We start from the raw sequence: 13,381 nt of genomic DNA on the forward strand, positions 1-13,381 counted from the left end.
ATATATATATATATATATATTTATATATGGTTGTAGGTGGGCACAATACCTTTATTTATTTATTTTTATGCGGTGCCTAGGATCAAACCCCGGGCCTCACACATGCTAGGCAACGTATTCTACCACTGAGCCACAACCCCAGCCCTCCCAGATACACATTCTTAACAGTGATCAGAAATGCCCAACAGATACATGGTCACTAGTGACAACAAATACATACTTGGTTTCTTATTCCTAGAAGCAGCCGAGAGATGGGTTCATGCTGGTGGAAGAGACCACAGGCTGCAGGCCTCCCTTCTAGTCACGGCCTTTCGTGGACGGTTTCTAACATCTCTGTCTCTCTCCATTATCCAGACGCTTGTCAGTTACCCCATTACGACCATGTGCAGTGCCCCCACCGTGTACCGGATGCTTGTGCAGAAAGACCTCAAGAGGTACGCGGGCAGGAGTCTCCGTGTGAACCACAGTGAAGGCGCTCACCCAGCATCCCTGGCCTTCCCTTCTCAACACTCTTGTGTTCACATTTCAAGGACAATTCAAAGGCTGTTCAATGGTTCTTTTAAATACACACAATTTGTGCCCTACCCACACCCTCCTGAACATTTGGGACCACCCTGTGTGAGAGACAGGCTGGTCCAGGGTTCCTCAGCTGAGTCTAGTAAGGCCAGTGGTTAGAAGCTCAACTCCAAAGTCAAACACACTCTGCTATCATGGTGTGACCTCAGACACTCATGATGACCTTGCCAAGCCTCCATCAACTCCATCCAAAAGAGAGAGCAAGCATCATCCCACCCCACTCCCCCACACCCAGGGCTGTGGTGAGAATTCACTGTAAGTGACATGCTTGGAGAGATGTGTGCTACATGTGCCCTACAGAGCATCCACCTAAGCCCTTATTATTCCAGAGTTCTTGGGCAAATTCTTTTTTTTTTTTTTTTTTTTTGGAGGGGTGGCGGGTACCGGGATTGAACTTAGGGGCATTTGCCCACTGAGCCATATCCCTGGCCTTATTTGTGTTTTCATTTAGAGACAGGGTCTCACTGAGTTGCTTAGCACCTTGCTATTGCTGAGGCTGGCTTTGAACTCACGATCCTCCCAACTCAGCCTCCCAAGGCCCCTGGGCTTGGGCAAATTCTTTAACCTTTCTAGTCTGTTTCCTCATCTGTAAAACAGAGTCTAAGAGGGCTCCTAAAGCCCTAATTGCTGTTAGTTGTTACATTGTCTCACAATTACTTATTTTTAGCGTTTTCTTCTAGGCTTTTCCTTAATAGCCAAGTTCCCCCCGCCCCCCTGGCCACAGTGTAAACTCCTTCAGGAAACTCTTTTCATCACTAATGGTCTGGCGACATGGCAGTCATTCAACAAACGTGTGTGGAGGGATCTTTTCCAAGACTTGCCTCCCTAGCTCTCCAGGTTGTTGCTTGAATGTCTTCCTTATCTCACTGTGAAAGTCACCCCTCTCTCTCTCCCCCAAGACTACCTCCAGCTCTTTCTCTTTAGGTACAAATTCAAGAAGCTTCGGCACTGTGTGACGGGAGGGGAACCGCTCAACCCGGAGGTGTTGGAACAGTGGAAGGCACAAACTGGGCTGCAGCTGTACGAGGGCTACGGACAGACAGAAGTGGTATATTTAAGGGCAGAGTTTAAGTTCAATACAGTGGTGCCCCGGTACCGATGGGGAGTGTTTCCAGGACCCCAGAGGATAATACGGAAATCCTGGGATGCTTAGGTCCCTTTATATAAAATGGTGCAACATTTGCATCTAACCTACACATATCCTCCTGGACACTTCAAATCATCTTTAAATTTTAATATGTAATATTAAAATTTAAAGATGATTTAAATTTAATATGATTTAAATTTTAATATGTAATACAAAATATAAATGCTACTTAAATACCTGTTGTGCTGTACTGTTTAGGAAATAAAAAGGAGGAAGTGCCCATATTCACTACAGATGCAATTAAAAAACAAATATTTCCAACACTTGGATGGTGGAATCCAAGGATACAGAACCTGCAGATGTGGACACTGGGATTTTTCAGTCCCAGGTCTGTCAACTGAACACCTGAGGTGCCCCGATCCTGCTCTGAATTTTTATGTCATTTCCCAAAATAACTTACGTTTCCAGGAGTTATCAAAACTCGTGAATTTCCTAATTTGGTTTGGACTTAGGGGAATTGCTATTGTTCTATAATATTCCTGCTTCCTCTCCACCCAGGAGAAACTCAGGGGCTGCAGGGGTCGGTGAGGCTCAGAATGAGCTGCCCATCTTTCCATTGTTGTCTGTGGGGAATTTTCTCCAAGAGTCACATCATGGAGTCTTTTGAAGTGGTTTTCAAAGTATGGTCCTCAAACCAGACTCACTGGCGTCGTCTGGGAATTTGTTAGAAAGGCAGATTTTCAGACCCTACCGCAAACGTGTGGGATCAGAAACTCTGGGATGAGCAAACTATGTTGTAATAACATTCCAGGTGATTCCCAGGCCCACTCAAGTTGGAATCTGTTCTAGAGTAATATATTAGAAGATGAGAAGATGAGCTTGCCTACTGGGGGAAATGAGTCAATATGGAATCTTGAGTTTCATGGTCATGAAATATGTAACTACAGAAAATCAAGTTTACATATTAATATAATGCATGTCTTCTCAATAGGGAATAATTTGTGCCAACGTGAAAGGACAAGAAATCAAACCAGGCTCCATGGGGAGAGGCGTCTTGCCCTACGATGTCCAGGTGGGTTGAGAAGTTATGGGGCTCCCTGAGGAAGAGAGCTGTTTTGGCAGCTCCCTGCCCCTCCTTACACAGCTGTTCACAACCCATTGTCATTTTGTGAAAAGAAAAAATGTCAGAACCTGAACTGTTTGTTGCGTTCTCAGATTATAGACGAAAACGGCAATGTCCTACCACCTGGCAAAGAGGGGGAAATTGCTCTCAGACTGAAGTCCACACGGCCCTTCTGCTTCTTCTCTGAATATGTGGTATGAAAATGGAGAAATGCAGACATGTGCAAATTTCCACCCAACATGTCTTGCTATATTAAATGTGGGCGAGTGACAAATCCCCGTGTATTTTATCAACTGTAAACTGGAGAGAACCTCATCCATCTCCTAAGTGTCAAGGTTAAATTCCAGGTGTAAGAAACCAGGTGCAGTGGCTGTCCTCAGAAAGGACAGGTTGGGGGCAGGAGTAGGGACAGAGGGAGGCACCAGAAGGAAAAAGAGAGACTTTCCTTTTATTACATTTTTTTGGAACTTTTGTATTTTATGCTGGAAACTATTTTTTTTAGAAAAAAAAATCATTTCTTTAGAAGTAGAATGTGTACTGTGCCAGTCATTTAATGGGTGCCATGTCCCTGTCTGTTTTGTGCAAACTAATTCCAAAATGACACTTTTGATTCCTAGAACAACCCAGAGAAAACTGCTGCCACCCTAAGAGGAAATTTTTATGTCACCGGAGACAGAGGCGTGAAGGACCGCGATGGGTACTTTTGGTTTGTGGGCAGAGCTGATGATGTCATCATATCCTCTGGGTTTGTACCTTTGCCACTCGCAGGAAGTGACGATTCATTGAGTTTCATGGTCATGAAATATGTAACTACAGAAAATCAAGTTTACATATTAATATAATGCATGTCTTCTCAATAGGGAAGGGCAATTTGGGGAGGGCAATCCGCTGGGAGAGCACAGCATCCAAGGTTTTTTTTCCTCGGCAGGTACCGCATTGGGCCCTTCGAAGTGGAGAGCGCACTCATAGAGCACCCTGCGGTCGTGGAGTCGGCCGTGGTCAGCAGTCCAGATCCAATCCGGGGAGAGGTAGAGCCAACACCATTCATTGCAGCTGCAATTTTGTATTTCAACTTCTGTGCATTTGACCACAGCGAAGACTAAATCAAGAGTGGTCGCTTATAGGGCATACATGTGGCCAAAAAAATTAAAAAAAAAAAAAATTTTAAAAATAGTGTAGTAGGCAATCAACTTTACAAATGAGCTGTGTCCCAAAGAGGATTAGGATTTTCTCTCTCTTTTTTTTCTTTCTCTTTTTTGGTATCAGAAATTGAACTCAGGGTCACTCAGGCCCTGAGTCACATCCCCAGCCCTACTTTTTGTATTTTATTTAGAGACAGGGTCTCACTGAGTGCTTAGCACCTCCCATTTTGCTGAGGCTGGCTTTGAACTCTCCATCCTCCTGCCTCAGCCTCTCAAGAAGCTGGGATTACAGGTGTGTGCCACTGCTCCTGGTTGAGGATTAGGATTCTCTAGGTGGCAAGGGACAGAAATTCAACTCAAACTGACTTCAGTTATAAATAATAATAATAATAATAATAATAATAATAATAATAATAATTTGGGGGGCTCACACAAACAAGTATTCAGGAGCAGATATAGCCAAGCATTCAGTGAAGTTAGCGTGACAGTCTCTCTCCATGTCTGGCTCTGTTGTTGCTTAAGTTGGCGCCATTTGAACACTTTGGTTGATAACAACCAACTCCAGGCTCCTGTGGCTTAACAATCCTCCCCACCCTTCCAGGAAAGGAGAAAGTTCTTTTCAACTGTTTCAAGTAACTTCCATGATCTCATTTGCCCATCTTAGATCACATCTCTAGCCAATGTGGTCCAAAGAATGATAGAGGCCACTGGCCAGGCCTGGGTCACATGCCTGTCATCAGACATGAGGGCTGGTACCAACCCCACCAGGGAGAAGTTAGGGTAATGCTCCATAGGAAACTACAAACACTGTTACTAAAAACGGGGAACAGATGGTACATAAACAAAAGCAATAGACTTCAGTCTGTAAAATTGTCAGGGAGCTCAAAATACAGTTTCTTACAGAAAAGATACAGATAGATTGCGGCCAGACTCATCAAATAAGTCCCGTGGCCATTTAGGGTCTAATGAAAGGTTATTAAGGCAATGACAGTAATAACCTTAGTTCTAGGAGGAAGCCTTATAACATGAAAGGAGAATTTCCATTCCTCATGAAAGTTTCCAGACTCAGCAAGTGGGGGAAAAAAATCCCCCAATAGTGTGCCTATCAGCATCCTCCCACAGCTTTCTGTTCCTCCCTCTCTCCTGCCAGAGACCCTCTGCAGGAACATGGGATCCTGTGCCCCTACTGCCTGGACCCCCTCCACTATCATCTAATCACATTCTCCAAAATAGTCTCCTCTTGATTTCAGGACACCAAAAGTATATACCTATTAGAATCCATGTATGAATAATCATTTGAAGTAGGCTTGCTAACCCAATAATGATCTAATTGCTCTAAAGAGAGGCAAAACAGAGGAGGCAAGAAACACCTTAGAGGCATTTGTGGTCAAATGCACATTACTGACACATCATCCTTCCTCCATTAGGGCTCCCCAACACCCCTTCAAACCATATTCTCTAGACCCTCCATTTGTCCTGCAACAACATGCTTCTTTTATAGGCTTGTTGGCGTAAGGGGTCATCTGTCAATTAATGATGCCTGTTTAGTAACACGGTCAAGGGAAATGTTAAATATGTGACATATAAACAGAACTCAGCCATAAAAGCATCGCTGCACCCCTCACTCACAACTCATTTACCTGGAAATAGCTATCAAACTTTATAATTGTGTACAAGCTCTGTTCGGAGGTGACTGAACTTATCATGGGTTGCTATTAACAGTGCCTACCTTCAGCCCTTGACTTGTCTGAAAAACAAAGATGGCGATGTAAATGTTTTTGTTTTTGTTTTGCCTGCCAGGTGGTGAAAGCTTTTGTTGTGTTATCTGCACCTTTCAAATCCTCCAACCCTGAGAAATTAACTCTGGAGCTTCAGGATCATGTGAAAAAATCAACTGCACCTTACAAATATCCAAGAAAGGCAAGTACACCTTTGGGTTACCAAACTAGGGTCTAAGCAGGTCTATAGATTTTACTGGATTTTGACTTTATAGTATACTTTTTCAATTTAGCCTGAAAATTTTGCTTTAAAATGTTACGTATCAGGGGCTGGGGATGTGGCTCAAGTGGTAGCGCGCTCTCCTGGCATGTGTTCGGCCCGGGTTCGATCCTCAGCACCACATACAAAGATATTGTGTCCGCCAATAACTAAAAAATAAATATTAAAAAATTAAAAAAAAAAATGTTACGTATCAGGGCACTACAAATATGTGATAAACTAGGTTTAAAAAAAAAAAAAAACCTCTGAATTACAGAGTAAGAATCTATATAACTAATTAGTTCTTAGTTCTATTCCACATGGGGAGAATAGAGGCAGTATCTGCCAAAGTGACTTATTTTTAGGAATGGCACCTGATTCTTCTTGGTACTCTTGGCCTAATAGGCCTATAAATTCAAAGTGCATGCCTGAAAGTATTAAGTGACCTCATTTAAGGCTCAGGAAGATAGTATCCAAAAGAAGGATCTTCCCTGAAACCTTCTTCAAGAGAGGACTCAAAAACAATCCTAAGTACAGACAGAACTGCAGTTTCCTTCCTGCCCTGGAGGCCTACTGCTTGATATGGACTAATCCTCTCTGAAACAATTCCATTTCAGTTGCCACTTGAGCCAAAAGGAAGTTAATTTAAACCCAATAACTAATCAACCATTTTAACACTTTCTCCATTAAACTAAATAAACCCTTTGATTTTCAGAAATGAGGGTTGATGACATTTTAAAATACATCTTTTTTTTTTTTTTCCCATAATCTTACTTTGAGGGGAACAGACAGGATTTTATGGTCAAGTCTAGAGAGGAAACAAAGGGGCAAAAGGAGTTACTTTCTTCTGGCAGAGCCCACAGTGAATTTACACTAAACACCAGTAAGAGGCAGCTGCCCTGTGGTCCTTACTATCTGAACAGACCAGTTTCTGGTGCCTACAAAATGCAATGAGCTCAGGTTAAGACCATCTCTAGAGCTAAAATTCAGCCTCTGAGTTTCATGAGCCTTCTCTCCTATTACACTGACAGCTGGGATAAGCCAATGGAATTAAGTGTCTCATAATATGCCTGTCAATTAGGTGGAATTTGTTCAAGAACTCCCAAAGACAATCACTGGAAAAATCAAGCGCAACGTTTTAAGAGACCAAGAATGGGGACGAAGGTAGCTTGATAAGAAAACTGAAGGATTTAAGGCTAACTTGAAGCTCTCTTTTAGTACTTCCTGATAAATTCTGATTACTTTCTTAAAATGTATAAGATTTTTCCTGGTTGAAAACTCAACTGAATTTTTGTTTTGCACTTAGCCAAAAAATAAAGCAGCAAATAAATATCTAAACATATTTGAGAAGAATATTGTTATGACCTAACCAACAAAAGTAATGATTTGTAGTGTTTAAAATAGCAGAGGTAAAATGATTACTCTGAAAAGCATAGCACACAATGTTTCATTTATCTTGTCATGCTTAATTAAAAATAAAGAACAATTCTAAGAAAAAATGTTCAAGTCAGAATTTCTTCTGCAAAGCATCTTTATGAGATTAATATCTGAAGACAAACTAAAATGTTGATGTTAAAATGAGGAGTCCAAATAACTCAAAAGTGAATTTAATGAAATTAACTATAACACCATATTGTTAACTTGTTTTGGAACAAAATCCTATAAAATACCTGAAACTTTGATTATTTAGGAAATTTGGGGGGTGAGAGTATTGGGAATTGAACTCAGGGGCACTTAACCATTGAGCGACATCCCCGGCCCTATTCTGTATTTTATTTAGAGACAGGGTCTCACTGAGTTGCTCAGCACCTTGCTATTGCTGAAGCTGGCTCTGAACTCATGATCCTCCTGTCTCAGCCTCCTGAGTTGCTGGAATTACAGGCCTGTGCTGCGAGTATTTAATCTAGAGCAACTAATAATTTTTTCTATCTTTACTTTTTAGAACCATGTATATGATTTTTTTGATACATTATTTGACATGCAAATATTTTTTGTGATATGTATACTATGAAACGAGATTGTATTTCTAAGAGGTAGAAAGGAAGAAAAAGTATAGAACACCAATCTTTAAGGAACAAATTTATTTTGATTTTTTTTTTTTTGGAAAATACAAGAAACTATGAAAAACAAGCTGAATATCTGGCTATACAAAAAGCAAAACACAAGTAAAACTAACATTTGAAAATTGTGTTTTTAAGCTTTGAGAAACATATTTTAAAATGCCAATTTTAATTCTTTTTTCAACAGAGCAAAAGAGTTCATTAAACCACAAGAGTGTTTTTAACTGCTGTAATTTTTTAGAATTTAAAAAAAAAAATAAAGAAAAGCATTCAATTCCACCCTGGAATCTCATCATTTGTAACAAGATGCTCAAATGTCAGTGAAAATAAACAGACATTAACCTGAAAGCAAAAGCTGTCAATGGATGAATTTAGACCCCAACAGAACACAGTATTGTACAGTTGGGGAAGAACAGTTTGTGTGACACTCAGGTCTTATCAAATACAAATAAACACAAAAAGTGACTAGACCTAAACTATAAAATTCTTTTGTAAAGTAGCAGCTTCACAAAGCAAAAGGAACCAGTTAGTGCCACAGAGTTCTATGTTCTGTAGCTGTATGGCCACCTTATTCCCAGAGTCCCTTTATTTTGTACTATCAAAAGTATCTTTGTCTTGGAGCAAGTCCACTGAAGAAGGCACCAGGATCCCATCCTCCCTGTTCCCCCAAACAACACTGACAGCACTCATCCTTCCAAGAAGACCTCAGCCTCATTAACATTCTAAACATCTGAAGATACCTACCACCCCACCTGTCAGCAAGGTCTTGCCCACCCTCTCTGTCCCTCCCACATCCTCCTAGTCTGGTNTAATAAAAATAGGAACAACATTTAGGTTGAGAGGGATACCACTAAGCTTGATGGATACAAACAACTTCTCGTTCCTTTCTGTTGGGGATTTGTTAAAACACAATATGTACCAGTCCATTCTTCTAGGTGAACCTGAATCAAATACCCTGAATCCTTTCAATAAGTAAATTTGAATGAAGTTCTGAGACATTTAATTTTAAAATATACAATTGGCCCTCTATATCCATGGGCCTGGCATCCACAGATTCAACCAACCTTAGCTCAAAAAACTTTGGGAAAAAACTGCATCTGTGCCGAACATATAGACTTTTTTATTGTTATTATTTTCTCCTTATAGTATAATAATGGTTTATATGTTTATGTTGAATTAGGTATTCTAAGTAATCTAGAGATGACTTAAAGTATATGGAAGATGTGCACAGGTTGTATGCAAACACTACATCTTTATAAGAGACTTGGGCATCCACACTTTGGTATCCGTAGGGAATCCTTGAAACAATCTCCCAAGGGTACGTAAAGACAAATATACTTTTTTCCAAAAGAAAATTCCAAACCTCAGTTTGGAAAGGAGTATCAGAAAATCTCATATTTAATTTACTGAAATAGATTTAATATTTTAATACACTTGATCTACACTGAAAAATGTAAACCTTATATGTTAAAATAGAAACCCTTGCTGGTGCGTAGGCACATGCCTATAATCCCAGCAGCTTGGGAAGCTGAGGTAGGAGGATCACAAATTCAAAGCCAGCCTTATCAAAAAGCAAGGCACTGACCAAATCAGTGAGACCCTATCTCTAAATAAAATATGATATAGGGCTGAGGATGTGGCATAGTGGTTAGGTGCCCCTGGGTTCAATCCCTGGTACCAAAGAAAAAGAAATCCTTAAACAAGTGTTTACCACTACATACCCATATAAAATCAGTAAGAGAAACATACCTGCCAGCTCTTTGATAACTTCTTCTCTATTCATGTGACTGTTATTTCGAGATTTGTAAACAATCTGAAATGTCCCTTTGTTTGGAGCTTTAAACCAGGGTTCCAAAAGTGTTTCTGCATATTTTTTCATATCTTCTAAGAAAGCTTTGCACGTGCCTGAGATGGGTAACATTCGTAGAATTAACTCGAGTCTTCTTTTTCTTGGTTTTATACATATCCTGGAGAATATGATGCACCAATTTCTCAGGTTCTACAAGAAAACAAAAGAAATCAGCACAGAACAAACAAGTTTTTCCAACTAGTATTTCTTCAGTGCCTACATTATAGCTGATATTTTAACATTTCATCATTACTGCTTTTGTTAAAAATAATTATTCATGTAGATTCTGGAGTTAATGTTTTTAATGCCCCGACTTATCCAACCACAATACCCTACTATTGTTTTCCTATAACAATAGCACTATCAGAGTAACAAACATTAAACAGTAAACACTTTTTTACAAAAACAAAAACTGCAAGTCACTTAAAAAGATTCGACTAATATATCAACTAATGAGTACACAAGTCTAGATCTCAGACCTGGGAAGACAGAATCTCAGAACGCTACAGTGCATTATCATGAAGTGGTGGTCCTCAGGCTATATACAGTCTCTTTGGGAATGCTCAGTGTTTTCAATATTTTTTAAATTAGGTGACCACATTTTAAAATCCAAGAACTTCTCCAGATTTCCATCAAAAAATCTGGCTCTAATTCCCCAAAAGGCAACCATTGGCTGGAACTGGGTAGCAAGTGCCCCCTGCAGTCAGAACATGCGCTCTCCTTCTGCCTAAAGTTACATACAAAGGAAATGGGGCAAAGCCAATGCTAATGTGCACCTCCTCATTCTACCTCTGTCTGTTCCTACTGCTAATATGGTCTACAAAGTTTGCAATAAAGTGATTAAAAGAGCCACGCCATGAAGCCATTTAATAGGCAGTGTTCTCTGAGAAAGGGAGCTATCCAAATACTGTAGGATCAATGACATTAGGGGTGTTAGACACACCTATCCCAAGTGTTCTGATGAAGACTACATTATTCGCTCCGCTCTCCACTGACTGGAATCTTCTTAGCCTCATCTCTGTCGAAGCTTTAATGTCACCAACTTCTTTCTTCAAGGCAGCTTCCACATCATCATCCTCTCCCTCACTTCCAGAGGGCTGCTGATCCTTGTCTGTAAACTGTTCACATGAAATCAATGGGCAGAAATGACACAACAGCTCATGTTTAAACATTATAATTAAATATTCATGTGAAACTCCTGGAGGCAGACGGCTTAATGTTGACAGTCAAGTATTTTAAGAGACTGAGCAAACACTCCCTCCAAACTCTGAGGGAAGAAGGGAGTGCCCTCAGATTGTGGTAGCATTTGAAAATGTTTTCAAAAGCATCTTGACAGTCTGGCAGAGGAAACTGTGCTCATCAGATGGAGCCCATCAGGGTGGACCTTAACACCATCTCTAAATTTAATCTTTGTGCCTGACTCTTCTGTTGGTAAGATTAGAACGAAATAGTTAACAGAATTAAAGAACCCTTACTCCTGTTCTACTGAGGAAAAGGACAGTTTTGAGAACTTGATCAAGGCACCAGTATAGATAAGATTTTCACCTGTTGCCCAGTTCTCTGCCCTAACAATGAGACCACCAATCAAACACTAATTGTGCACATTTAAGGAAACTGTATATATCCAGAATATACTTTATGTACATAAGCAACTTTCTAGCTAACCAAAGTACTATCATTTCTTAAATATAACTCAGCCAAATTAAATACTGTGCCTATGCCCAGGTCCCAGAGCTAGAAAACAATAAGGCCCTCTGTACTATTCTTCTTCACTTTATTCCTCAGGGTATGTATGTGAATATTGATACAAATTCTAAGCCAATAATATCATGACACCCACAATGTGATGGGGTAGTGAAATTTCAAGTGGTACTGGTTGGGGAAAAAAAAAAAAAAAAAAAGTAGCCAGGTGCAGTGGCACAGCCCTGTAATCCCAGCGGCTTGGGAGGCCCAGGCAGGAGGATCTCGAGTTCAAGGCCAGTCTCAGCAAATTAATGAAGCTTTAAGCAACTTAACGACATCCTTTCTCTAAATAAAACGGACGGGGAGATGTGTGGCTCAGTGGTGGAACGTCCCTGAATTCAATCCCCAATACGGAAAAAAAAAAATGTGCTTTTTAAATGTATTTTTATGTGTATTTGGTTAATAACTAGCATTAATATCAAACCCACTATTTTACAGATAATAGCATGGCTTAGGGCAAATGCATTATTACAGACCACTTCACAAAGCTGTCGTGTAAAGAACATCTTTTGGCCTGCAGGAAGCACTCAATAAATGGGAAGTACTGTAATTAAAGATGGAAAGAAAATCACAAGATGACAGACTGCACATCAGACCAGACACCCACTGGCCAGGAGTCTGCAGGAGAGGCGAGGGCGCAGGGCCAGGGAGAGGCGAGAGCGCGGGGCCCAGGCGAGGCCGCGCCCCCGCCGCCCAGTGCACGCGGCAAGTCGCGCGCACGCGTACAAAGGCAGCCGACCTTCCAACGTCCCCCCTCCCAGAGGCCGGCAGGCCGGCTCGCCAGCACTAGACCGGTACCCTTTTCGGGCCCGTACATGTCGTCGCCGTATTCGTTGAGCAGGCTGTAGGCCTCCTCCACGCACTTGCGCTCGTTCATGTTGCACGTGATGAGGATGCCCTGCAGCCCGGGCTCCAGCTGCCGCGGCCAGCCGGCGTCGCAGCGCCGAGCCCGCTTGGCCTGCACGTACTGAGCCTTTCCTTTGCGCTTCCCGCCGCTGGGTTGAGGGGGCTGCTGGACGGGCTCCGCCATGGCGTGTGCAAGCCGAAGCAGAGAAATGCGTTTCTCCGGGTTTCCTGGCGTCCTCGCTTTCGCCGGCGCGAGCTGACGACGTCAAGTGTGCGCCACGACGTCGCCTGCCCACCTCCAGACCTTCCGTGCTGCTCCGGGTCCTAAAGGCCTCCCGATCCTTCTGTCAACTGTCCAAAAGACTTCCAATAAATTTCATTTCCACCCAAATTTGCCAGAATATGGTTTTTTTGGGTTTTTTTTTGTTTTGTTTTTTTGGCCTACAACCAAGAATTTTGAGTGGTGTTGAGTGTTTTACACTGCTTTCTCTCGTCCTTTTAGCCCAGTCTCAGCAACAGTCTTGGTAACTGTATTACCTTCTTTAAATTATTGAAAAGATGCCACTTTTGATGAATGTGTTCAGGAGTGAATGTTTGCCACATTCTCCCAAACTACCCTTCTGGCGCAAAGTTTTAACAGACTGGAGCTCCTACAAAATCCTAAAAGAGGCAACCTGGTGAAAGGGCACTGCACTCACTGCCAACCAACCTTTGGTTCCAAACCCAGATCCACCACTATTTACAAAAGTATTAATGAATGATATGAAAAATAACAGAAACAGGGAACAGACCACAATAGATTATCAAGCTTTCTTTATTAAGCAGTGGCAGTGGCACAGTTTCAGGAGAGAAAAGGGTGATTGATTACAACTGGGGTTTGATATTTTTAGNCCCCCCCCCCCCCCCCCCCCGGGAAAGGCAAAATAATGGGCTCTGGACTCTGGACTTTCACCCTTTCCCAGCAACAATGGGTTTGGC

At 41.6% G+C, this 13,381-nt stretch overlaps 2 protein-coding genes across 2 annotated transcripts in view; one reads left to right on the top strand and one right to left on the bottom strand.

Moving 5' to 3' along the window:
• The window catches only part of LOC107147152 (acyl-coenzyme A synthetase ACSM4, mitochondrial), a 20,276-nt gene extending 13,012 nt beyond the window's left edge, over nucleotides 1–7,264 (top strand). Inside the window, exons 6-13 of the mRNA XM_015491567.2 lie at nucleotides 355–434; nucleotides 1,501–1,624; nucleotides 2,655–2,735; nucleotides 2,879–2,980; nucleotides 3,404–3,531; nucleotides 3,715–3,814; nucleotides 5,729–5,848; nucleotides 6,987–7,264. Coding sequence (XP_015347053.1) covers nucleotides 355–434; nucleotides 1,501–1,624; nucleotides 2,655–2,735; nucleotides 2,879–2,980; nucleotides 3,404–3,531; nucleotides 3,715–3,814; nucleotides 5,729–5,848; nucleotides 6,987–7,073 — 822 coding nt within the window. The 3' untranslated portion in view covers nucleotides 7,074–7,264. The remainder of the gene's footprint in view (nucleotides 1–354; nucleotides 435–1,500; nucleotides 1,625–2,654; nucleotides 2,736–2,878; nucleotides 2,981–3,403; nucleotides 3,532–3,714; nucleotides 3,815–5,728; nucleotides 5,849–6,986) is intronic.
• A 2,331-nt stretch (nucleotides 7,265–9,595) lies between these two features.
• Nucleotides 9,596–13,106, bottom strand: Thumpd1 (THUMP domain containing 1). The gene is given in 4 exon segments (XM_015490636.2): nucleotides 9,596–9,895; nucleotides 9,897–9,964; nucleotides 10,758–10,932; nucleotides 12,357–13,106. Coding segments are annotated over 4 exon segments (756 nt in total). The 5' UTR covers nucleotides 12,588–13,106; the 3' UTR covers nucleotides 9,596–9,613.
• Between the last annotated feature and the right edge of the window lie 275 nt (nucleotides 13,107–13,381).

Source organism: Marmota marmota, unplaced genomic scaffold (genome assembly GCF_001458135.2).
Source record: "Marmota marmota marmota unplaced genomic scaffold, marMar, whole genome shotgun sequence".
Classification (NCBI taxonomy): Eukaryota; Metazoa; Chordata; class Mammalia; order Rodentia; family Sciuridae; genus Marmota; species Marmota marmota.